The 26941-nt window shown below is 37.6% G+C and overlaps 2 protein-coding genes across 3 annotated transcripts; both read right to left on the bottom strand.

Moving 5' to 3' along the window:
* Nucleotides 1-1039: 1039 nt before the first annotated feature.
* ropn1l (rhophilin associated tail protein 1-like) lies at nucleotides 1040-8910 on the bottom strand. The gene is made up of 6 exons (XM_086150407.1): nucleotides 8788-8910; nucleotides 8312-8444; nucleotides 6810-6933; nucleotides 5805-5966; nucleotides 5069-5244; nucleotides 1040-1533 (listed from the first exon to the last, which is right to left on the bottom strand). Exons 2-6 carry the CDS (start codon nucleotides 8440-8442, stop codon nucleotides 1464-1466), a joined length of 663 nt encoding a protein of 220 aa, XP_086006533.1. The 5' UTR covers nucleotides 8443-8444; nucleotides 8788-8910; the 3' UTR covers nucleotides 1040-1463.
* Nucleotides 8911-11647: 2737 nt separating this feature from the next.
* On the bottom strand, nucleotides 11648-25249 carry nup58 (nucleoporin 58). Of its 2 annotated transcripts, XM_086151381.1 has the most exons (14): nucleotides 24844-25249; nucleotides 24325-24503; nucleotides 24207-24239; nucleotides 23844-24110; nucleotides 23420-23585; nucleotides 23217-23282; nucleotides 22763-22937; nucleotides 21544-21623; nucleotides 21217-21335; nucleotides 20859-20941; nucleotides 19867-20068; nucleotides 14694-14777; nucleotides 13528-13626; nucleotides 11648-13184 (listed from the first exon to the last, which is right to left on the bottom strand). In XM_086151381.1, the coding sequence occupies exons 1-14, from the start codon at nucleotides 24921-24923 to the stop codon at nucleotides 13015-13017; spliced, it is 1803 nt and encodes a 600-aa protein (XP_086007507.1). In that variant the 5' UTR covers nucleotides 24924-25249; the 3' UTR covers nucleotides 11648-13014. The 2 variants fall into 2 exon arrangements, with proteins under 2 accessions (XP_086007507.1, XP_086007509.1); XM_086151383.1 differs by lacking the exon at nucleotides 14694-14777.
* Between the last annotated feature and the right edge of the window lie 1692 nt (nucleotides 25250-26941).

Here is a 26941-nt window from a genome sequence, read left to right as displayed (position 1 = left end):
AAGTACAAGCATTTTTTCTTTGGTTTTCCATTAATACCTTTCCTCTTCAGAATAATACACTTGGGTCCTGTTTAAATCTTTTCAATTCACAGCAAGAAGCCAAATATGCTTATATACCAAATTGTCAAACTGCTTTTACATACAAGTTGCACTTGTATGTGGTGCCAATTACAATTCCGTTGTGTTGTGAAAAGCAATGGCAATAAAATTCTAGTTTATTTTATTATATTCTTGATTCCATAACGTCATACATGAAGCAGCACTTTTCTCAAGAGGGCCTCATTCATGTGCCTCCAAAGCAATATGTGACTCTGCTGCTGGTGTCTGTAGAACTTCTGCCTGCCTTTACTCATTCAGTCATTCATATATTTATTTGAAACCACAAACAGCCAAATCAATGGCATCGTTTGTTTCATACCTGAGGATGATGGCTGCACAAAGATCTCCTATGAATCTCCTCTTCATACAAACACTAAACTGTTTAGGTTTGTGCTCTGTGTGCACTGTGTGTGTTGGGGTTTTAACAGAGCGGCTTGTGTCTCAAGAGGATTTGCCTTGAGATGTGATTTGCTCCCTTTAGCAATGGGAAATGTGCTGATTATCAAAAAATGTTTTGAAACTCTTGCTTATTCAGTTATTGAAGCCCAAAGAGACAACACACGACATTCAGAAGCTCAGGACAACCATACCAGGTGAATAAAAACCTTTTGCTAGTAGCAGAAAATAATGAATTCCATGGTTTGATAGTGATAACTGACAAGCAGTAATAACACATGTAAATATGGGAGAAATTTACCTATTTTTTGCATGTAAAATAATTCCCAAATACAGCTGAGGACAAATTAGCTTCATTTACTGTTGGGCCTCCTGCCAGCACACAGTTGGACCATGGATGATCCAGTATGAATAATATACGGAGAATGATAATCAAAAATTGTTTTGTAGGGCAGCACAACGTAGCATAAAATAAGGGTCAATAGGCACACCCAAAAGTCAGTAATTACTGCTGGTTTTAATGTTTTTTCCAAAACCAATTCAATATTGAAGAAGAACCCTTATGCTCCAGAAATTCAAAGCAAATATACCAAGTATGGTAATTAAGATAATATAAACACCATGTATTCTGTGTCAAAACAATGACTACTCTGTCAATCGTGGGACTGAATGGCTCCTGGCTGAGAAATGCTTCTGTCAAACAAATCTTGAAAAATCCTAATTTGCTAGTTAGAATCGACAAATGAGTTAATCGCCATCTTTGAAGAATGATAGAGACTACTTAAAATATAATTGCAAACGTTTTTATACAGTCCACAAAGTAAGTGTCGCAGAATATTACAGAATCAGATTCAGTGTCATTGTGGGCTGTATACATGCTACATCCTGAGCCAAAGCAAAATATTTAGATTAGGTTAAAATGCCCTTTTCTCATTCAGCTCTCAGAATTGCTCTTGACCTGTGTGACGTCACATGGTGGGGTCCATATCCTCTCGATTTTTGAAGTTAAGCGGTGTAATCATTCCTTTCTGGAGTTCCCTGGAAAAAAAAAGTTAAATCAGTGTATTTCACATACTGTATATTGGGCTGAGTAATAATGCCTGTGTGGATGTGGTGAAAATACCCAATAATTATATTTCAATATTATTGACTGCATTGTTTGAGAGTAATTGCACATGATACAAAAAAATATTCTTGGCTGCTTCTTGGATTACAATTAAGTTGTAGTTCCCTGTTTTGCTTGTTGTCATATTCAAGATGAATGTTTTTATCTTGTGGGAATTTACAATAATATATGTCAAAGCACTGACGAGTTAATGGCTGCGTTTTTGTCCATAAATAATTTCAAGCCACTGGAGGGTTCAAGTGACGTCTTTGACAATTCACATAAGATGTTAATGATTTTGTCATTTATTTTTTCACTCATTCAACAAACCAGAGTTGACTACTGTGTCATAACACTATAGTCATTTTTGATTTGAACTTTAAGTGTGTGTGTTTTGGCAGACAGTTTAAATTTTACAAAACCTGCACAATCACAAAGGAGACTATGTTTTCTAATAAAGAAGTCTGCTACTATAAAACTAAAGGAGTATTATAACCTCTGCGATATGGCCCTTCACCAAGGTATTGGATGGATCGTTGGAAGGACAACAACATTAAAAGAACACTATCAGGGAACCATGGGTAGCCACTTTCCCCACTGCTGACTTTTTCACACAGCTATGTCACATTTGTTGTTTCCCTGGTGATGTGATGTTATGAAGGCACTCAAAAAAATTGTGAAGGCTGTGCAACACTGTCCAGCCTACAGCATAGTTTTCTACAGGCAAAACTTTTCCTAACAAGTCCCAACATCTTACTACTGTGGTATAGAGCCTTGCAACTATACAATATAATTCCTGTCAAAATCTTCTTGTCGTGAAGACTGGACTTTAATTCATCCACTTGAAGACGTTTTACCCCTCATCTTTGAAATGAGGGGTGAGAACCTCCACAGACATATACAATATAAGTATTTCGCTTATTCTAAGGACACACCTCAGATTAAGTCTATGTTTCACAGACATTCAAGAACAGACCTTAATTAACTGCCTGCAATGTGATTGTCTCTTCAGATAAAGCAGCCAATAAATACATCTCATTAAATATGGAATTTTTCATAGCACTACTGTACTCATTTTGATTTTCTTTCATTCATCAATTTTATTTGTTGATCTTTTCAAACCAAAAACATACTATTTTGTTCATTTTGTATTCTGTAAAGTATCTTTGAAGTGATATCTGAAGTGAGAAAGTCTTTGAAAAATTGTCCAGGTGGGCAGAGTGGATACCAATACAATATTCTGTGGTATATTTTACGAGAAGTGTCAGGGTCATCTCAAAGTGTTTTAAATGTTGTCTTTTTTTATCTTCTTTCCATATGGTGATGATCTATGCCCCAACAGTTACTCATGGCTCTTCAAAGCTTCTGAGTTGCTTCTCTCACAAAGTCTCTATGGACTTTTTGAGAAATGTAACCTTGGATGATGAATAAACAGTTCTGTCTGTCACAAACATTTCTGCTAAGAAAGACTGAATGAGGACCAACATATTTTCATAGCAGGTTTTGAACGTGTCTGTCTAGATAACTTTAAACTGTTTTGTGTAAAATTCATTCAAACTTTTTGCATTCAAATGCTTCCAGTTTTAGAATTTTCCTGGTTAGAAAGCTGCTGTGCCAAATTCAATACTAGTTGTCGCATACTCTTGAATAATGTCCTTTTTTGTGCTTCCCAGATGGACATTTGTTTTAATCCCTGACAAAATTCCTTCCGCTATGTCATATGGACAGAGAGCCTGTCGTTATCAGGTTAGCAGGGGCTCTATCTTTTCGCCAATTGCCTTTGACTCAGCCACAGATACAATCCTTTGGTAGGAGTTTGTGTGTCAACCACCAAACGACCTCTTGCCAACTGCGTATGAAGAATGAATCCGGTTTTCTGCCTTGACTGATGACATTTTTACAAGGAGACAAAACTGTGTGTAGTTATGTTTTGCTTGTCTCAGACAAGCAACACTTTGTATTGTGTATGCTTTCTCACTCACTAGTGTAATAAACCTGTCTTCATGAACATTTGTGCCTGCCATCTATGAAGCTGCATGAGGGATCGCACAAAACACAGGGCATTTTAAGTGTTTAACACAAATTGAAAATCAAACTGCAGTGCTCTAAGCGCTTGTCTCTAAAGCAAAAAGGCCAAATGAGATGAAACTGCCAGTTGATAGGCTGCGTGTATGATAAATGAATTTTGGCTAAACGAGACACAAGGGATCGAGCACTAAAAAGCATCTTCATCAAACCACATGACAGATTGTGCAAGGTAGCTTTGTGCCTCTTGCAGCTTATAAAGATTCCAGACAGACTCAAAATAGCCCTGTTTAGCCAGTCAAGTAATAAAACCACTGTCCCTGATGCTAACAATTAATGAGTCAGATTCCTCAGTAATGAAACAGTAGCTATGCTTTGAAGAGGATCAGTATGCTTACACAAAAATTGACCGCTAATTTTGTGACCTCATACACTACCTTCTTTTGTCACTGTCATTTGTATCACTTCCTTTGGTATCTGAACTTTTTATTGCTGCACAAGAAAACCAATGCATCAGTATTCAGCTCATCTCGTAAGTACAGGAATCTTCATGACAGTATATATCACTATCTTTTACAACATTTGAGGGCAGGAGACCCGGCTTAACTCTGGAATCGACTGTGCTTCATGGCCCACAAACATCAAGCGACAACATATTGTGAGGCAAACTGAGCTCAATCCTACAAGAAGTACATGTAAAGGAAAGGTGCATCTTAAATTCCTTTTTTTTTTCTCACACATGATCATACAACAAACCTGGATCTGTTACCTTGGTTTTCTATGTGTCCTTGATAAATTATTGGATCAATTTACATGGAACATGAAAAAGAACTGGAACAACTATATTTTGAGGCAAAACATTCACTTTTTGATTGCTCATGAGGGTGTTTTTTTGACACTTTCAGTAGTTGTCAGGGACCTATTCTATAGGGCTTTATGATACATGTACTTTCAAGAATAATATCCAGCCAATCTGCAGCATCTTGGTGTAGTTCAAGCAAAAAGTTGTGGAGTTATGGCATGGACTACAATCTCCGTAGCGACAATATATTATGACAATATAGTATGTCTAAAATATACAATTAATTTTAAACTTTCAGTGCCATAATATAATACTTAGTAGAATGTTTAGGTAAAATTGTGACAAAAAAAACACAAGGTGCAGAATATGCCACAAACATGAACAAACAAAACAAGCAAAAAAGGTGACAAAAGTGGACATGCAAGTAAGATCAACCTCGGAGTTAAAGCTCATATGATGCCAAGAAATAATGTCAAGTTTTAGTAGATTAACTGACCCAAAAAAAATCAATCATTCAGGTCAATTTCCTTTAAATCCAAGGGGGAAAATTGAAATAAAAAAGAAGTTAAAAAAAATCAATGGAACCGTTTCAGACCAAGCACCAGAGCATAATTTACATGAAATGGGAATATAACACCTACACTTTTGGCCGCAGGCTATTCAGGAAGTTTTCAATGTGGCTCTGTGGTATATCTCCATCCAGGCGAGCCAGGTAAGTGTACAACTTGGAGAACATGTCAAATGGGATGCTTGCAGCACCACCCTCCTCATCCTCTGTTAGAATCTCACAGGCAAACTTCATGGAACTCATGAGGTTCTGATGGAGTTTGTTCAGAGACAGACAAAATAAGATTTAATTATAACAAAGAAAGATCCAAGGTCATTCTTATCAGACTGAAGTATCAAAGCACAAATTGATGAGTACAACAGCATTTTCAAACATTCCTTTGCACAAAGGGGGGAACAAAAAGCTCCTCAGCAAAGATCATGACTGCCCTCCAGTGGTTTAATTGTGTAACAGCAAACTTGTTTAACTGCTGACTCTGAGCGCATGATGTTTATGCTGAGCACCATGTACTTTTGTGGACTGTTGGTTAGTATCAATACATGTCTCAATGCTTGAAATGCACTTTGATCTGTACTGCTTGGCTGAATCGTTCCAGCAAAATCCTTGACAAAACAGCCTGGCGAGAATTCAAGTAGTCAACGAAGGATTTAACAAGTAATGCTTTTTAAGCTTTAGGGCGCAGATGGAGATATCTCGATCAATGATGTAAACAGACTTTACATGAAGATGAAGTTGGATGTCCCGCTGAGGTTCATCTTGCAGGAAGCGGTACAAAGTGGTATTATCTGACTTTATGTAATATCTCTTACCCCGCCGAGGGCACTGCAGCCCAGTGCAAAAAACTCCAGCCAGTCAATGCTGGAGCTGAAGCTACCAAGCGAAAGAATGGTCTCCAGCTGATCCAAGGGAAGACACAGACCCTTCCATTTGTTCTGCAACTCCTCCCTGCTGCATGTTTGATCCGAGTAGAGCTACGTTGCAAATGATATAGCAAATCAAACAGATTATAAAGAAGTGTTGCGCTCCTGGTGGTAAGCAGCCATATAGACATGAGATATTTCAAATTTCAGTCATTATTGGTAAATTGATAAAAAGTGTCAATATTAATGTGCCAAAGACTAGTCTCTTAAATAGTTTTAAATAACCTGAAAAAAACATTTTTAAAAACTTTGTGAAACAATCTCAAATGATTAAAACTGAAATATATAGAAAATTGGGACTACTGTCTAAGCAACAGCATATTAAAATTGATGGATGGATGGATGGATGGATGGATGGATGGATGGATGGATGGATGGATGGATGGATGGATGGATGGAAAATGCTTCTTGTTTGTATCAACGATTTCCATTTAGTGATATGGCATTTGAATGTGTGATAAATGGGTTTATGATATGCAAAACGTTGAATTATCCAAAGGGGGCATGCGTGTAAGACACACAAAAAAATGAAGAGTGAGTAAAACAACCAAACTAACTAATTAACAACTAAAATATAATAAACAATTATACCCCTTAAACATACAGAAAACGTTTATTGCTAAATGCAGATAATCTTCTTCTCCTTTCAGCTTTTCCCTTCAGAGGTCAACCCTCTCCATCTAATAACCCTATTCTCTGTATCCTCCTCTCTTACACCAACAACCTTCATCTCCTCTCTCACTACGTCCATAAATCTTCTCTTTGGTCTTCCTCGAGACCTCCTGCCTGGCATAAAGAATACAATTTAAAAATATGATTCAATCAAATACTTGTGAGAAGAGGATGAAGACACCTGTGATCAGCCTCACAACAGTTCAACTTTTGGGAAAATACCTGTTTGTGTAGAGTCTTCAGGAGGCCTGGGGTGAGTCCAGTGTCTGTCTTCTGGGTGGCAACATCCATCTCCAGCCTGTCCTTGACAGGCAGCGTCTCTCCTGCTGACAGTGCACTGAAATATCTGTGAAAGGACATACACAGACACAAACATATACATACATTATTAACAACCTGCTGCTTATATCGCCCTGGTACTTGTCACTCCCTCTCCAAAAGCAGGTCTGTGACAATTTATAAGTAAAGATAGACTGACAACCATCATGAGCAGCTAAATAATTCATAAATTTTACTTTTTGAATCTGGTATGTAACAGTATTCATACATTCTGGAGGGTGTATTGTGGCTGTGTCCAAGTAATCGGGTTCATTAAACATCCCCAAAAAGCAGTAGTTACTACGTATCTACCCTACGACCAGAGCGGGCAAACCACTACGTATAACATGTTGTCCAGCCAAAATATTAAATCCCTAAAAAGTAACTTTTACTGCTTTATTAATCAAGATAAAAAACTACTCTTAAGGAACAGCGCTACAACTTTGCTAGTAATTGTAAAGTAACACCAAAGTGCAAATATCAAGGTATTATAAGTGTCCAGATAAGTTTACTTTCTCCTTTTTTTTCACAGGGTAAGATGCCTGGTGAAAGGAAAATAATTTGATAATCCCATGATCCCTGTTCAGGTGTCACTTACACTTCCTATCCTTATCATTGTTGGGCTTCAAAAACATCAAATGTGGCCACCATTTTGTCGAATGCTATGTCTTTATCCACCTCTGAAGGGTTCTTTTCCAAAACGTTTTCACAGAAATGGGCTTCCATACAGTTCACTACCGAGACAGAAGTGAGCTAAGAAGTACGTCGATGTAAATTAATCAATACTTCACCCTCAGGACTGTAAATTTGTTACCAGACAATCAATTGTATTACATGATTGGATTTTCTGACACAAAATATGCATATTTTAAATTTATGTATATATTTTTTTCATTTTAAAAGAATGGTCTCAGTACCTCTAACAGGACTGGGACTTCTAAAGCACCTTAGGGATAACATAACCTAATTGTTACTTTGATTGCAAAAAAGATCCTGTAACCCATGAGACACTTGAATTGATTTTGATTCATCATATGACTTGTTTTAATTTCCATTAAAACGTGTTGCAACAGACAAGCCAAACACAGCAGAGTACTCTGGGGTTGCAAATATTCTCGATGCTTAATGTACACGCAACATCTTATCCACTACTTCCAAAGAGCTTTTTTTCTTTCTGAGAAAAAGTCAGATAGTTTAACCACTGCTGTAAGACAGAGGCCCTCGGGATCCAATTATAGCAAGTCAATGCTGAGACACACAGGTGAAAAGGGTCTGCCTTCAGTGCAGTGATGCTGCTCCGGGGAAATGCTTACTGCTGAATTTAGGACATCAAAAACAGGAATAAAACTTAACACGCAATAAGCCCCCCCTGTATCTTAGGCCCAAAGACAAAGATCAAGACTTACGCCGCAGACCACAGCAGCACATCCTTGGGTTGTGTTCGGATGGCTGCCTTGGTGAAATTTTTGAGGATGTCTGGGAGCTCAGGGGGAATGTTGATTTGCTGGGCGCAGTAGATCGTGTCTGGAGGAGGCATGGCTGCAATATAGTCCAATGATCACATTAAATCTATGAGCTCTTTGATGAAAAAAATAAACTTTGAACATATCCCTGGTTATAAGAGACTATCTAGTTTGGCAAAATGAAACCATTAATTTCACATCAAAATTCTGGTTGCCTTGGATTTACCAAGATGCTTTGGAAGAATGAGGGGGATACGTTACAGCAAAACAATGACAAGCTACGGATACATATATTTCTTTTCTCTGCATGTTATAGGATAGTAGTAGATACATAAGTGTACATAAACACAGAATGCACCGAATCTCATTGTCGAAAAATGTTTGAAATAAGGCTTTGCGATATTTGTTCTCGCTCTTACCCTCAAGGGTTAATGTCGGAAAATAACTATGACATTCAAAGGAAAAGGGTCAAAAAGGATTTTCCATACAAACTGTAGTCGCTAACGAAGCTTGTTGGATGGATGATAACTGGTGAATCGTCTTTGTGAACAAATGCGTCGCTTAGCAACAGTTGCTCTTCGGTTTGGCAAATGTCTGGGCAAGTTTGACTTGTTGTTGCCCCCTATCGCCTGGAAGTGTCATTTTTGAGATTCAAAAAAAAAACACCCTTTTTTTATTATTTTTGGATTTTTTTTTTTTAATTAAAAAAAAAATGTGCGCCAGATTCAGGAAAAAGAGCCAGCATGCCCACAGGCTGACACTGACAGGATGTGATGTCACATGAGGTCACAAAGTATGAAAGTTTCTCTCCCTTTCTTATTCTTTTCTGATTGTAAAAATACAGGGGCCACAGTCAAATCTGTTCAAGGTTCAAACTGTCATCACAGTTCCCTGGCATGTGTCTTGTCTTTATCAGCTCCAATCGCCACAGTTTCAGTAGGAGTTCACGAATGAGCTTTGTTGGGTCGCTATGGCAACACATTACAAAGCTCTTAAAAGTAATTTGTTTTCTGTATTTGAATAAGTTAGGGTTTGACATCACAGATATTCTGGTGATCAGTGAATTGTGACATCCATTTACATCTTATCATAATGATTTATACAAGTTCAGTGAAAAGAATGTCCCACATGAACTGAGCAATTTTATTTTTCATTACATCAGACAGGAACATCATCACCGAAGACCATCAACAAGTGAACTGCAAAATACTTAGTGTAAGTCAAGATAAAGAACAACAATCAAAGATCATTTTTAAAACTTGAGCAAAGTTGCTGCCTTAAAAATAGGCTTTTAAATGTACTCCAATTGTAAAATGCATTAATATATAAAACAATAAATCATAATTTATTCAGTTTTCAGGGCAGCAAGTCATCCACGTTTTGAAGTGCTTTTCTTTAAACCAGTTACCACTAGCTAGATACTTTTTAATTCTCTATCTATCTATCTATCTATCTATCTATCTATCTATCTATCTATCTCAATGGCTGATCCATTTGTCTGTGTACATTTTCAGGGAGCTTATTGCTGGAAAACATCCTAAAGCACATGTTCAGTTGACATGCTCTCATTGTGTATCTTTATGTATTGATCAATAAAAATAGGATATGTGAGTATATGTTATATAGAGTATTCTTTGTCATCTTTCGGCTTTTCCCTTCAGGGGTCGCCACAGCGAATCAACCTTCTCCATCTAACCCTATTCTCTGTATCCTCCTCTCTCACACCAACTACCCTCATATCTTCTCTCACTACGTCCATAAATCTTCTCTTTGGTCTTCCTCGAGGCCTCCTGCCTGGCAGCTTCAATTCCAGTATCCGTCTACCAATATAGTCACTATCCCTCTTTTGTACATGACCGAACCATCTCATTCTGGCTTCTCTGACCTTCTCTCCAAAACATCGAACATGTGCTGTTCCTCTGATAGACTCATTCCTGATCCTATCCATCCTGGTCACTCCCAAAGAGAACCTCAACATTTTCATCTCTGCGACCTCTAGCACTGCCTCCTGTCTTTTGGTCATTGTAAGTGTTTCTAGTCCATGCAGCATCGCTGTTCTCACCACTGTCTTGTACACCTTTCCAAATGTTAATAATTATCAGTGCTTTGGCTCAACTGCATGAAGGACCCTGGTTCGATTCCCACAGGGGACCTTTCTGTGTGGAGTTTGCATGTACTCCCAGCGTCTGTGGGGGTATTTCGGTTTCCGACCAGTCAGAAAACATGCAGCAGGTTAATGAGAAAATATTGGGAAAATGGCCCGTAATGAGAGAGTCAATGGTTGTCTGCCTGTATCTGTGGCCCTGGGATTGAGTCCAGGGTGTACGCTGCCTCGCGCCTGATGGCAGCTGGGATAGGCTCCAGCATCCCCCGTTACCTTCTGAGGAGGATAAGCAGTAGACAATGGATGGATTATTATTAGTATTCTTAAAATCATCACTTGTGGTACTGGTTTCCTTTTTTTTCAATAAAAATGTTGATTTGTTAAAATTCCTTCATGCCATGTTTTAATACTAGAAATAAATTACTTCTGTTACATCATAAAATCATTTAGTTTTGCCAGGTTTGGAGCATCTTCAACCTCCTCTACTACTGCTCCAGCTGTAGTTTTGAAATATTCTGGCTGCCTGCCACCCACCAGGTCATTCCTTAACTCCCTTGAGAACAAATCATTGCAACAGATAATAGGCTTCATTTTTGTCAGCAAAATACCGGTAAGTACTTATTACAGTTAGTCGGAAAACAGCATTATATCAAAAAGGAAATATTGCTCTTCTGGCTGGTTGATAGCGATTGGATGGATTTAAGAAAACCTAAGCCAACATTTCATATGCAAACACATATTTTCGATGTCATTCAGGTTAAGGTGTTGAAAGTATCCTTACACATAAAGTATGTTTGGTTTGACATTTACAAAAATTAAGATAGAATGGATAGGTATGATGAAATTTATCCTCTCTCAAAATAGGTTCCAATGGACATTGAACACGTAAATCTGGGTAAGTGTTTTTCTCCCTTTGAATCATTGAAGCAAAAGTCTAATTCCCTGAGAATGACAGTCTACATGTTACCTTATAAATTTAGTATCTTGACCTTCAGTGTAAACTACTTGAAGATGGCAAGTGAGTCATCAATTTTAACTGTTAGAGCAACTCTCCAGAGAGTAGAAATGGTGACTTCTCAAAAATTGATCTGGCTTGGATTAATTATATGAATCCAACATTTTACATGTTAGAACCATTTCTGACCAGAGACATTTATCAAAATAATGGCAAAACAAACTTATGAAATATTTTATTAAACAGATCGTTGAAAATACTGGTTTACACAGACTGTGATTAGAAAATCATAGTACAACTACCTGTACTTGGTAACTGGACTGACATGGACAATTGGAAAAAAAAAAGAAAAAGCAGATCCACCAACCAGACCAGAAGCTAGCTCACAAGAAGTCTGCTGATAGAACAAAGAGACACATGCACATTCACACAATCACTGTCAGGTCATATACACTGCCTAGTGCAAAATTGTTTTAGAACATGAATGATGCGGGTTTGCATGTAGAATCTGCGTGTGAAATCCCTTTAATTTTCAACTAACTTAACATCTAGTCAAGACATGTAATAGACACAGCACAGCGTTTATTTTCCTGACATCTTTTGCTGGTACACAGGGGCAAACAAAACATTTCTACAAAATGTTAAACAATGGTAAGGATGGATTATAGCAAAAACACACAGGTTACGTGGACTAGATCATGGATTACTCCATGACAGTAGTTTATCCCCCTCAAATATCACCTCACTTTTCACTTATAAAAATATAACTGTGCCCCGCCCCAAAAAAACGTTACCCAAGACTTTTTTTACCCAACAATTACCCAACCTCCTTTTTCCTTATCTAACATTTCTCTGAATGAGACTTGAACCAAGTCAACATCAATTGAGAGTGCCCCAAATGTAGATCTGGGACTGACAGTGTGCAACACAATAGAATAGAATGCACTGTCAACCTTAAAACACAGACATAAACATGGACAATATGCAGACTAAAGCAGGTCCTCCCAAGTAACTGAAATTTCTTGAAATGGACCCCACTATTTCTTGGACTAGCATTCCCAAAAGCATTGAATGGTAAAGATTATTAGGGAAAGGCAAAATGCATAGGTGAGTTCGTGCTCTCATTTTGCAAGTGCAGGGTTTAACCTTTTCCTTTTACGGTCACTGAAAGCATTGGTTTGGTCCCAATTGTCCTCAACTTGGGCATTTGTCACCATTGCTGAAGTTTTTAAACCCCTATTTTAGCTGACCTTGACAAAATATTCCACATGTTAGGTGGTGAGAGCCTTTACCCCTGATAGACAGCATATTGATTACCCCAAAGTAATCTTTCTTTCTTTGAACAGACAAGCTCAGAGATGGGCAATTTGGAATCAAATAGACTTGATTGAGATGAAATGGTGACAGTGGAAAATACAATTCTACTTGTAAAAATAAAAAGAGGCACTTCTTGAAAATTACATATTCATTGTTTGTTGGCTGGATATGAATTATAAAATTAATATGCTTTGGGGAAGTCGGACCAAACCACCTACTAATCCCAAACTTGCCATCTGGTCAGTCTTAACCTTCTGTCTCGCCATGCTTCTATCTTTTGCCCCTTTTATTACCAGCAGGAGGCTTCTTGAGTTGGAGCAGGGGCCCTCCAGTGCCAAAGCCTGCAGCAGGCTGGTTAGACACGCCAAAGGTCAGACCGGCAGAGGGGTTAATGCCAGGGTTACTGAAGTTAAAGCCTGAGCTGCTGCTGCTTCCAAAACCTAGTGAAGAGAAAAGAGAACAGAATAAGATGGGATTTAGCAAAGGGTGATAATGCCCCAATGTTAAATTGCAATCAGATTGTTTTGATATAAAAAAATAAAAAAAAATACAAAGAAACAAAAGAAGACAACAAAAAATAAAAATCAAGATTCTAATTTGGGTTGTGCTCTCTAAGCCCTCAAAGTACTCTTTTAAGGCCTAAAATTGACATGACTGGTCTTCAATGAGCTAACTAATAGTGGAGAGTCACTTCAAAGATCTCTACTCAGGACTTGTATTATGGAATTTAAAGTAAGTCATGGGTGGTTACAATATGTAAGGGGTGTTCTGGTACCCAAGTACCTGCACTCAGACTGCCCCCGGTAGGTTTACTGGTGGAGGCGAAGGCAAAAGAAGACCCTCCAGTCCCAAGCCCACCAAATCCTGGCCCCCCACCAAAACCTGTGAGAGAAAGTGACACAAATGTCAGTTTGATCTGAAGACACAGAATTGCTTTCATGACTATTTGGCCTCAAGCTACACACTTCAGGGCAAGACAGGACAGACAAGACACTGCAAAGCAAAGGCCGGAGGGAGTGGGACAATATTTAGTCAGATAGTAAAGTATAAGGACAATACAATGTGACTAAGTTTGCCTCTGTGTAACATTACAATAAATGATTTGCTATGAATTGATAAGTTACCACAGCTTAACTTTTCCACAAAAACGCTGCATTAACCAGCTAGGAGTAAAAGTCTTTTCTGTTATAAACGGCAAAAAAAAAAAAAAAAAAAAAAAAAAAATACATTTTTTTAAGTAAATCCACAAGCACATTGCAACATAAAATAGTGGCCTTAAAGGTCTGGAAAAGTATTTGATAAAATCCGGAACAAAATCAGTTCTCAGTGATGACCATATCTTTCTGGCCTTGTCACCTTTCCATATGCATACATGTATACTTTATAAATAGAGCGAGACTGTTTGATAGTACATACTGTAACTCTTAAAATCATAAAAAGAAGACTTGTTACACATAGAACTAAAGGTGAAAGTCAATACTAAAACATCTTGACAACCAGATTTCAAACCAATTGCAATGTACAGAGGCAAACTCAAACTGTTAATCTCCAAATAATTATGAACCAAACTGTAGGTTCACTAAACACCCAAACTCAAGTCTGTGTTCCATGAAGTTTTGTTTCACTTTGCCAAGACATTGTTTACAGGATACTGAAATGCAGACATTTAGCACAATGTGATTTGGTTTGATCATAACCGTAGGTTACGGTCAAATTCTAATTGAATACCATTAGGAGAAAAAAAATTGGAATTGTTTGTGGTATGAACACACATTATGGGTAGACAATTAAAGAACAGGAAACTAAATAATTCACACAGAACCTGCAACCTCATGAGACTTCCAAACATTACACATTAGGTGTAGGGAGGGGATGGTTTGCTGCGTAAGGACATGGCAGAATATGAGGAAATTTAAAAAAATAAAATAAAAAAAAATCAGAGGTAATACCTCCCAGAGTAGCGGAGCCCAAATTAGTGCCCACTGCTGAGGCAAAAGGGTTTCCAAACCCTGCCCCCAATGGTGCCTGGGTCCCTAAGGCAGAAAACATATGCTTTACTTGGGTCTTTTTTTTTTTTTAATCAGATTTCTTATTTCCACTGACACAATGAGGTCACACAGATTTGTTTAATTCTTCCACGGATATCACCGTTATAACTATCTTATACCTTACCTCAAAAGTCCATAAAAATACATCCGCCTCCCTCATTTTCATCTAAAAAGGATCATCTGCTTCATGGGGAGAATTGTAGTTATAGAATTGTAGTTTATTGTAGAGTTGTTTTTTTACAATGGGTCATGATAATAGAGTGGCCTTGCACACAAGACATCTGCATAGCAGCTGATCTACTGTACTCATCCAGAACAATTAAATGTTCAAAATAAAAAAAAAAAGGGGGGGGGGGGGGTGAGATTATATTTTACTGATATGTAGAACAGAATTTTGCTAGTTCTTTCACTCAGAAACTTGCCCTTTCCTTTCTGTTTTTTAAATTCATGGAATGAAATTTAGAAATGCTTCCAATTGGTCAGCAGTTTAAGACATTTCCAGTTGAAAAAGAAACAAGGACAAACGTTTGTTTGTTTAGAAAATTGATTTATTGTCAATTTTATATGCAATACCATTTACATAAAACACAAACCAACAGTTTATGACATAATTGGTAATTACTAACTGCTACTGCATTTGACAAGTTTTAAAATTGTCAAGATTTCTGAGAGTGAATGAACTAGCATCCCGCCACCCAAAAAAATGCATCACACAATTATTAAATATAGGTTAAAAGGCACACCATTATATATTAATATACTGTATTAACAGGCATTGGTTATATAGGTTTAAATACACAACTACAAGTAAAAGCACTCATGATTTTGACAAGAGGAAGAAGAAATTGGCATTTATGGCTGCCTTTCACTTTATATTGGTCAAAAGAAAGACTATGCAATCACATGGCAAATTGCCGGTGGAAATTACTATGGTCAAGTTTCAGCCTTTTTTTTCTTCCTCCAAGCCACTGTTTTGTTGAATCTGTGGAAATATCACAGATCCCTAAACTCCCTAACATTTTTTGTGGAGTTAAGTGTAAATATACGGAGGTGGTCAGCTACCTTTTTTAACCAATCTAATTTGGGGGAGATATGTGCAAGCCACTGACTTGGGAGGGATCGCAAGAAGCCCTGAAAACCACCTGAACATTTTGATTAAATTAATGAGAATCTCCTGGAAGCTATATATTGAAAAGCATTGAGAAAGGCATTGTAACAGCTTAGTTATTGGTTACCAAAGGAGGTCAATAAAGATTGGAAAACAGTCTGTTATAGCCAACAACTCAAAAGACCACATACTCAAGAGAACCTGTTAAAACCAACTCCCTTAAATTTAGTAAACTACTGAGGTTCAACGTCACACAGAGTAAAGAAATAATTCTACAAAATCAATACAAACATATCGAGTGTCAATAAAATTCAAGTTTCAGTTTAGTACTTAAAGGAATCATTGTTTGTGTACTCTGCCAAACAAAGGAATTAAAAAAAAATGCAAATATGTCATATTTGATTCCTTCACTTGTTAAAAAAAAAAAACCTGTGTACTCAATCACAACTGCAGTTGAAATCGTATTAATGAACATATAAAACTATTGTTCCTTACACAATACTGACAGATAATCAGGATACCATCATGTATAGAAATGAAGTGGCCAAATGTCTATTTACCTCAAGGTTAATGAGAGCTCTACGTAACTCTACTCGTTCAAATGACGGATGTGGAAGACAATGTTCAAGTGTAAGCTTAAGGATGTGAGAATCCAGCAAACAGAATTCCAGCTCAGTCAAAAAGGGTATCTCTTACAATACATAATTTTAAAGTAGTTCTTAAAAAGGAGGACCGAAATATCCAAAGCAGCGGTTTCTGAGCACAAAAATGCTCCACCGAGAAGGATTTGAATTGTTTTGCTCAGCAATTATACATAGACGAAGTTGTAAAAGTTCTCAAAATCAATGTCAAACAACAGATTCCTCACATAATAGCAAGAAATAAAATTCTGTTAGTATAAAATTACCTGCCTTTTTTTTGGCACAAATATGTAAGGTACAACTAGTGTGAACAATAAAATCATTCCTCAGCTGAACTTAAGAGTTTGGTGCCAAGTAGTTTCTCATAGCGTCCTTTCTAGAAAAGCTCCACACACGTGCTACCACAAGAATATGTGACATAATGTAAATGTAGTCTTTCTATTTAAGTTTACTCTTTCTTTTCTGAGGTGTAATGCTCCTCGGTACTGTGACAGGTGCCCATAGCTGAAGTCACAAATCAAGTAACAGTAGAATGGCCTCATATAACCAACCATTTTTTAGAATGGATATGTGTATGTTTTGTCACCACTGACAACCTATTGTAAATTTTACATGAAATTTCAACATAATGACCCTCTGCAAGATGTGCGCACGCATGCACACACACACACACACACACACACACACACACACACACACACACACACACACACACACACACACACACACACACACACACACACACACACACACACACACACACACACACACACACACACACACACACACACACACACACACACACACACACAATATAAGAAACAGAAGAAATACTGTGGTAAATTTACATGGTTATTGACCCCACTTCCATTAAAACACTAAATTTAATTTTTTTGTTTAGGTAGGTAATAGTTTATACTTCAATACCTGAGTCATTTGGCACCTTCTTTCTTATGCCTGCTGTGGCGCAAATTAATAAGCTTTTGGCCTTCTGCACAATCAACAGGCCCTCACTGCATTCAAGGGTCAATAAAAATACATTGTGCCAAGCAATAGCAAGGCTACAGTTGTGTATCTGCAATACTGACCACTCTGTCTCTCCAAGTTTGAACTAAATAACATACAAACAAAATCAATTAGAAATAAATAAGTAAATAAATATAGAGGTTGAAACTGTCCTCATATCAATTGCTAGCTCAATGAATCTTTAAGTTATAAATACTCAAAAATAATTATTTGGCAAAGTGATTGGAACTTTTCCATTACAACGCGACCTCTTACCCGAATTTCTGGTTTGATGACTTGCAAAGCCAGAAATAATTTATAGAAAATTACAGTGTTTAAACAGGAGTGCAACACAGTCCCACCCCTACAGACAGACAGCTTATATCTAAGCCCTGGAAACACTTTGGCTTTGTATGGTCTGATTAGATTCCAAATGAAAAATGCATTTGATACATGGATACAATTTTGATGGTACCAAGTACGTTTTCAGACAAACCTTGCCAAGAACTACCTTAGTTGCATAAACATGCCTAATTTATTGAGGCAACTGGGCTTGAGTATGTGAAGTTACTTTTTGCTCCATTCAAGGTTTAGTCGAACAAACTTTCATCTTATGATTTTTGGCGGACGGCTTATTTAATGAAGTAATAGGTTATTGAAAATGACCACCCTATTTTGCACTTGTAATAAAAGGGTAGATTCAGTGTAGCTTCTACCCACGCACCAATCAATTAAAGGTAGACTACTGTTCAAACATTTGCACTGTGACAATTCCACACAGTAACACACGGTATATGTCTGGGAAACATTTAAGTGGCAATGCGATCTGAACTGTCTAAGCAGGAGCTGCACTATAATGATTTGGTGACATGGAAGCTCACTTGAGCTTTAACTCAAGTGAGTTTGATTTACATTGATTGATGCCTTTGCAAATGCTTTTGAAATTTCACAGACATTGTTACAAAACTATTTCTACGCTGCAATTTCACAACAGAAAAAAGTAATCAAGAGGATACATGCTGAACTACACAGTAGTTTGTTCACTTAAAGTAGGTGCCCTGATGTGCTCATCAATGTCAAAAAAAACTTAGTTTCACACAAGCAGCTTAGCAACAGTGTTTCAGTTGAGATTTAGAAGCAAACTAGTGAGATGATGAGACAGTATGATATGTTAAATGGTTATGTTAAAGCACTGGTGTAGAATGAATTCTTCAAAGGATTTAAAAACTGCATCCTCACTTGCCTGCTTATGCTGAAAATGACTACAATGTAAAATAACATTTGCTAAATTTGGTTTTGGATTTATTGGCTGAAGATGGAAAGAATACGGAGAGACTTTCATCTGATGAATGACATACATTCTTTGATAATAAATAGGCCCAGCTTGTATGATACAAGTGTACATAAGCAATCAGTACCTGTTTGTACAGAGCTACTAGCTGTTGCAATTCAATCCTCATATGGGAGAAACCTTAGCTAGAGATCTAAAAATAGTCAACTCAACATTAACCTATCTCTTAAACACAAACTGATCACTGAAAACAATGTCACCAGATATATTTAATCCTATCCACTCAGCAAATATTTTGCTAAGTGCATCTAAATCACACAAAAAACCTGATGCGTCTAACGCAATGACAAAAGCCACCTTCATCAAGTAGCCTTATTTCAAGCATCCAGTGAATAAAATACCCCGAATTCCAGATTCAAGTGGACTGACTTCATAACCCTCTACTTCTGAACCATCATTTCTCAATTCAATTATTCCTAAACTAGCATCACATTAGGGAGGGCACAAAGAAGAAGAAACTGGGTAAAGATTTGTTCTCTATGTAGATATTTTAGCCTCGGTGTAACTAAATTTAATTTGACACGTTAAACTTTTTGTTTTTGGCTTTGATGCTCCTTGAATCTGTTGATCAATTCCGACTTAAAAAAAATATGTATATCGACAAAGCATCCTCACTTAGGTATTGTAAGGCTTATTAAATACAGCTGACTCTTAAAGGTGAGAGCCAGAGATAAGATGGTAAGGCAACACAATGATTTCCTGTCAAGAGTTGTGTAAGATTCTCTTGTCTCCTTTTCTTGCACTGTCTTGAACAAGTGTAGACACAATAGGCTGTGTCAGCTAAGGCTTTGTTTTCTTGTTTCAGTCATTCTTTCTCTATCTATCCTTAAAGTAGTTGTTCCAATGATATAATCACGTTAAAACACTCATCATGCCCTTTCCAAACTTATCTTTATTGTCTTTCCCCTCTCTCCTTTATTTTATCCAACTAGATGACAGAACTTTTCTAAAACTTGTAGGCAGTCAGACCTGGAGTTGGCTGCTGTTGCTGGGTCAAAGTGGCTGCCATGGCAACTGCGGCAGCATTTGGTACACCGGAGAATGGGGCTGGACCAGTTGTGACACGCTGTGCACTCTGCCACTTCCTATTAGATGCCCGTTTAGACTCGAAGACATCGGTAGAGTCTTCCAGGAACGCCCGGCGATAGGAAAGGTACTGGTGCTTCAATATCTGCAATATGAGGCGAGAAAAACAAGAGCGGGTGGATCACATAGTCAGACAGGTAAAAATTATGTATGCATGTGTTCACACGGGTTTAATTTATTAATTTTTTAAATCCAGGTAAGTCAAGAGTACTTTGGATGTTATGAATGCCTGTGCAACAGCCAATAGCTTCTAGCTTCACTTTCAGTGTGCAATTTAGTGTGTAGTAGACATATTCTATTCTAGTTTGAGTACGGGTACTTTGAAATTTGTATTATAAGAATAAGCACTTCAGGCCTTCTCTGCTGGTTAGGTTTTAATCATCAATCATTCACAATCATGGGTGAGAAACCAGACATCAATACTCAGACACAGTTGTCAAGTTTTGTATGTTGTTCATGAAATTCTTAAACGCATTTCAGTTTACATACTAAATCCTTTATTCTCTCAGCAAATATTTGAAGTACATAAATCACAAAGAAAACCTAACTCAAACACATTCACAGTTACAAGTGACAAACCAGACATCAAGAATCACATGGTTGTCAAGTTAAATTTTGCATGCGTCTTGTGAAATTCTAAGACACATTTTAGCTTGCCATTGTATAATGAACCATTAATACATTACAATTCATGACAAATTATGAACGATGTGATGCAGGATCCAAACTGGTTCCATGACAAACTAGAAATGACTTGAATTCAATTAATGTGATCAAATCCCATCACTAGACATTTTTTGGAATTTCAACATACATTCTTATCAATAACAATGATTTAAAAAAAAAATCATTGTTTTCAGAGAAAGAATACTCACCTTGACATTCTCATGGACAGACTGGAGCTGGGCAGCCTGTGCAACAAATGTCTGGTACAACTTCTGCATAGCCAAGGTCAGGTCTAGAAAAACAAATACAATCTGTTTACTTCTCTGTTTAGAATACTGAATTTGAAAGAAGAAAAACAGATCACAGGAAAAGATGAAGTCATATAAACTAAAACTGATTTTGCTATCGCTTCAGCCTTTCTTCATTGCTTAACAGGTCCACTTACAATTACACTACCCCCTATCATTGCTCACAATACATAGTTTTTTTTCAACATTTTTAAAAGTTAACTGAAACATTTGTATTCTATATCATTTTGGTCAAATTCAGGTAAAAAGCCTCTCTTACCCTGAGGGGTGATGTGAGAGCCATTGCTCTGTGTTGTTAGGTGGTTCTCCAGCTCTTCTATCTGCTGTCGGTACTGCTGCAACTGGACCTCAAATTGCTCTACCAGACTGCGGAAATAACTTAACATAGCCGGCAAAAATATTTTAATTTATTAGGGAAAGCTAACATATACATATTAAAAAAAACAGTGAGAAGCACTTTCATGTAAACAGAACACAATTTAGAAAAACTTAAAGGGTTGAAACAGACAAAACAATTTCAACATAACTAACCTATTTTAAGAAAAAATGGTTTCAAACCCGGAAAGCAACCTGCAAGCTGACTTACTCTGAAGGGGCCGTGTTCTCATGCTGAAGTCCAGGAGGAGTTTTTTGTGTGCGCAGTGCTATGTCAGCATTTTTCAACTCCTGAAGAATACAGACAGGGGAACACTTGCTTAAGTTTTACAATTTATTTTTTTTACTTCTTTATTCCAGTCCAGTAAAATTACGATGTGCAAAACTGTACTGGTCCAGAATGACAAACACACTATATACAATTATCAGATTGTCCTGTGATTACAAAGATATAAAATGGCAGGCATTGTTCATGCATCACATGTGCTATTTCAAACAGAAAATCTAAACCACCACAAATAAAAATACAAAGCATTTGATGCTGTATCATTCATCTCACTAAGTAACCAAAGCTCTTACCCTCACATTCAGAACAGTCAGATTTCACACAAGGCAAGAGCTCAGGTGTCTCAACTAAGAATACCAAAAAACACTTGAGAGCCTATTATTGAACCACTTTGCCAATACCTATAATCATGAAGTACTGCTTAAAATTGTAAGACAATTAATCTTCATTTAGCCAGGGGTTGAGCTAGCACATGGAGAGGGATCATTAGTCAAGGGGAAATTGCTATTATGTCTGCAGAAAGGAAGGGTCAAAAATATGAACATTCTTGTTGTCAGTGGATAGGTTTTGGGCAGGCTCTAGACGGCCAGCACATTTTATGCCTCATTTTTCAAAAGAGAAGAACAAACCCAACCTAGACATTCACCTATGCTTTTATTCCAGGGTTCACAGACAGCCAAACATTGAGGGGAAACTGACCAAAAACTTGAAAAAAAAAAAAAAAAAAAAAAAAGACAATGTGAAAAAAAAATCTGAAAAATTATGAACAGGAGCAGACTAAGCAAAGCACTTTATGAAGAACATAAATTAAAAACGATATGCTCACACAGCGCACCGCAATTTAAGAAGTATTAGACGATATAGGCTGAGAGACATTACTTTGCTTTTGGCGGTCTTTAATTTGAAAAATTTGAATTTGATACGATGGGTGCATAAATTGTGACATAATGTAAATTAAGATAGCATGAGAACAAATGTGTGTATCACTACAGTCAGGTCCATAAGTATTTGGCGAATGACAATGTGAATGACAAAATTGTGCCGTGCTTGAAATTTGTTAAAAATGTCACTCATCGTTGTGGTTTATAGAATCAAAATCATAAACACTGTGTTAATGTCAAAATGATTTTGTCCTCGCTTTTACCTGTGCAGTCTCCATCTTTAGCTTGTCAATGGCGAGAGCCTGGCGCTGCAGGCCACTGGCACTGACAGACAGAAGCTGTTTGAGGGTCTTTATGTCATCTTGGACTTTACAAATGGCCTTGGAGGACATCCTGCTTATATCCTCCTGAACCTGTTTCTGCTCTTTCACAAATTTTCTGGAAAAAGAGAAAGATGTGTGGTAACAAATGCATGAATGTAGACTGACACAAAAATGACATGTACTTACAACAATTCAAGAGTGCCTCACCAGTAATCCAGAAGCAATTCCCTAATTTATATTTTTTACTTAAGGGCCACATGCAGAGCTTCATATTAAACACTTGTAACCTTAAACAAACTCTAGTGTAGCCCCAATCCAAAGATCAGTTGATTAAATCAGGTTGAAAAAAAACAAAAAAACTTCACACACTTATTGAAAATTCTCATACACTTACTGAAAATTCTCAACATCTTGACAAATGACTGGGGGTAGGTTTTCATCCTTTAAGGCTTTACTGTCCCTAGAAAGGACAAGGCTGGTTATGACACCTTCCTATATATTCTCAAATAATAAAGAACACACAAATAGCATCCATTTGCTTTTTCAAGTAAACACAGACATTTTTCACAGGTACATGGCTTCTTGACATAAACTTACTGTGCATTAGCTCCTGATGATGTGTCACTCTTACTCTCAGAAGAAGTGCTGAAGTCAATACCGCCCAAGCCAATACTTGGTGCAGGGGCAGCAGACACAGCTGTGGAATTTGTTAGCAGCGACCCCAATGTTAACCCAGCTCCTCCAAGAGTGGCCTGACCCAGACCTGTAACATGGTTAACATGACGTTAGTGATATTATACAGCTTGGGCATCCTAGGTTTATCATTGTACTTGCCTCAGACTGTACAGATACGATTCCTTTTAACAACTGACATTCGACGCCATCTTGAATTTGATAAGGAATGGATTTTTGTCTTGAGTAAAATTGGATTATCTGATTTTATTTAAGTCTCAACATTAGTAAAATAAATGTCTCTGGTAAAAACACAAATATAAAAACCCTTGGCCTGCTTGCATCCCACCTGTAGAGGCACTGCTGGAGAAGAGGCCACCTCCAAGTGAGGGCACTGTTGCAGCTGCTGTTGAGGCTGTGCCACTAAGACCAAGGGTGAAACATGATGCTGCTGGCTGCTGTGGAGCAGTGGAGGACAGGACCGACCCAAATGTCAAACCAGCCCCAGCAGGTGCCGAAGTGGTGGAGGTTGTGAGAGAGAAGGGTGTTGCTGAGCCGGTGGGCTTGTTGATGGCCAGACTGAAGCCGGTCGAAGCAGGTGTAGAAGCTGAAGCACCTTAGGAAAAATATATTGATGGTTTTTTTTTTTGCTTTTGAAATGAACTCCTTAAAGCAAAAATGATGAGATGATTTGATGTCATCACAAACTTACCAAATGTAAGGCCAGCAGTGGGTGCAGCTACACCTATAAACATCACCAGTTGGGAGTTTAATGGTTACAAGCCAAATAGTAATTGCAGTTAAATTATATGACTTGGACTTTTTATTACTTGAGGCAGGTGTGTTGAAAGAGAACCCTCCAGGAGGTTTCTGACCGAAGAGAGTGCTTCCCAGGCCTAGGGAACTAGTGGTGCTGGTGGTGGAAGCTGGGGCTGCTGCAGCGGCAGCAGCAGTTCCCAAAGAAGTTCCCAAGGAAAAGCCACCGGCTGCGTTGCTTGGAGCAGGTGTACTGGAGATCGAGGTGAGAATAGCAAAAAGATGCTTAAAAAAACAGACTTCGTCATGCCGCTGGCGCAAATTTGAAACTAATGTGCTATTATTTGCACGCTTAACAAGTAGAAGTTCATTCCCCATGTATTCAAATGTCACGATAGATTCGCCTTTACTAAGATTACAAAAAACGCTACACATATGACAAAAAAGCAGACTAAATGAAAAATGACAGAAATTATCCTTTCATAGGGATTTTAAACGTCAAATCAAGCGGCAAGTTTTGGCTGACGCTACCGGCCAATGGAAGACATTCTATGCGAACAGTAGCTAAAACGGCTAATTCTAAGTTTCATTACCTCGTTACGGAGCCGAATGTAAAGCCTCCGCCCGTGTTAGTGGCGCCAATGGTCCCCGATCCAAAGTTGAAACCAGACATTTTCGTGTAAGAGGTACACACTAACACAGACGATATCCTTGAGTTTCTACAAACATGAAACCGCTCGAAGGGGTTACGAATCAGCCCACTATTTTGCTAGCTAGCTTAAAAGGTGCCCGCGTGAGGGCCGAATCGCGCTGCTTGTTACTCAAAACATATCATTCTGATCTAATTGTCCTCTCCCAGTGACTTCAAAACGTCCAACCTTCTACAATATGTTTTCGTATCAGACACTTTGCTTTGTTTTTTAATTTAAATCTTCCAAATACGGTTGATTCAATTTCGGCATGATGTTACTTTTCCTATTCCCCGCCTGCTGCCTGCCAAAGCAGAATACTATGCATTTCGGGTAATCTTTTTTGTGAACTACATTTCCCAGCATGCCAATTGTGTTGTCAGAAGGCACGACGGTTCGCTCAAGCGCAATGTTACCATTGCAGATACTGCATTGAATTTCCCCAAAATGTGTCGGGTTGTATTTCAAAATAAAAAGCCAATACATGGGCATTGTATTTTGTTTCCCCTTTCTCCGCGTCACATGTAAGTTATCCTATATTATTGTTATCTACTAAATTATAACATTTAGACAGGGTCTAGAGCTCAGAATGTGGAAGACTTTCCTCAAATCCAGACCTGGGCATTTTATGGACCGTTTTCCTTTTTTTTCGGCCCGCCAAACTATTTTCTTTGAATATATTGATGAGTATTTTCAATTAACATTAAATTTAGAAACTCCTTATTTTTTTCCTTTTTTTCATTATGTTAAAGTTGAAATAAAATGCAAAAACATTTTCGCAGCAATTTTTCTTTTGTTCTATTTACATGATGCCAATACCAATACCCATGATGCTTAAAAATTAAATAAGAAATATGGCCTGCCAGCCAAAGTGATTGCCCACCCCTGCTCAAACCTATTCAATGGAAACATGAAAACACAAGGCGGTAGATCATGATGTCCTCACCATAATCACAGTGGCCTAAACTGACTTACTTTTTCTTCTTCTGTAGGCACTTGTGGTGGCCGGAATCCATGAAATTTTGGATCAACCCCCCTCAAATGTACTTCCTCTATGAGGTTTTACAGTCTGAAGACCATATTGCATGATATACAACAGTGGTGCTAACTTTGTAGAGTAGAAATTAGAGCATACCTTTTACAGCATTCACAGTGATATTTCTACATAGAATTGACAGTATCATCAGTGATGTCATATTCCTATGATTAATAGTATAGATAGTGATGTCACGACATACATTGATCCATCCATTATCTACTGCTTATCCTGCAGTCAAGGTTATGGGATGCTGAAGTGTATCTCAGCTAACGTGGACCCATTGTCAGTCGATCACAGGGCCACATATAGAGTCAACCATTAACTCTCTCATTCACACATCTGGGCAATTTTTCCAATCTATTCCGATGAATCTCATCCATGTTTTTGGACTGTGGGAGGAAACCAGGGAACCTGGAGGACATATGCTACCAAATCAGGCTTTTCAAATTATTATAAACCCTCAGTATGTTAAAGAAAATGATCATATTGTTACAAATAATCAGATTTTTACTTAGTTTTTATCTGTTTCAAACATTGTCTTCAGTATTGCAAGCCCAAAGGACCCTTGAGGGTCACTGGCTATTTTAGTGCTAACTAAATGTATGTGTGAAATGTGCCCACAAACAAATGTAACAAATCAAATGCAAGCATAACATAAATATTGACTAAGCCATGTGTTAAACAGAAAAAAATGTAATATAAATAAAATAAATAAGGTACAGTAACAATATCGTATTATACATTTCCCTAAGATCATAATCCTTTTTATTTTGCTTAATGATATACTTTTCTTTTTGCGGGTGTCAATCTGAAAATAATTTTCAACAAGGGAATCGCTGTATAGTGCTATCGAAATACATACAAATATAGATAGATAGATAGATAGATAGATAGATAGATAGATAGATAGATAGATAGATAGATAGATAGATAGATAGATAGATAGATAGATAGATAGATAGA

The sequence above is a fragment of the Fistularia commersonii genome, chromosome 8 (assembly GCF_037954325.1).
Source record: "Fistularia commersonii isolate RoL2024-O1a breed Wild chromosome 8, RoL_Fcom_v1.0, whole genome shotgun sequence".
NCBI classification, from domain to species: domain Eukaryota; kingdom Metazoa; phylum Chordata; class Actinopteri; order Syngnathiformes; family Fistulariidae; genus Fistularia; species Fistularia commersonii.
This window is presented reverse-complemented; position numbering and strand designations above follow the sequence as displayed.

Bases quoted from the DNA above. Each gene is read 5' to 3' on its own strand.
- ropn1l (XM_086150407.1), bottom strand. From the start codon at position 8,442: ATGCCTCCTCCAGACACGATCTACTGCGCCCAGCAAATCAACATTCCC. The intron at 6,934-8,311 runs GTAAGTCTTGAT...GTCCTTTCACAG, and splicing joins GTGCTGCTGTGGTCTGCGGC to ATATTTCAGTGCACTGTCAG. The intron at 1,534-5,068 runs GTAGGTGTTATA...TTTTTTTTCCAG, and splicing joins AATAGCCTGCGGCCAAAAGT to GGAACTCCAGAAAGGAATGA.
- nup58 (XM_086151381.1), bottom strand. From the start codon at position 24,923: ATGTCTGGTTTCAACTTTGGATCGGGGACCATTGGCGCCACTAACACG. The intron at 24,240-24,324 runs GTAATAAAAAGT...TGATGTTTATAG, and splicing joins TTTCAACACACCTGCCTCAA to GTGTAGCTGCACCCACTGCT. The intron at 21,624-22,762 runs GTAAAAGCGAGG...TGTATTCTTCAG, and splicing joins TAAAGATGGAGACTGCACAG to GAGTTGAAAAATGCTGACAT.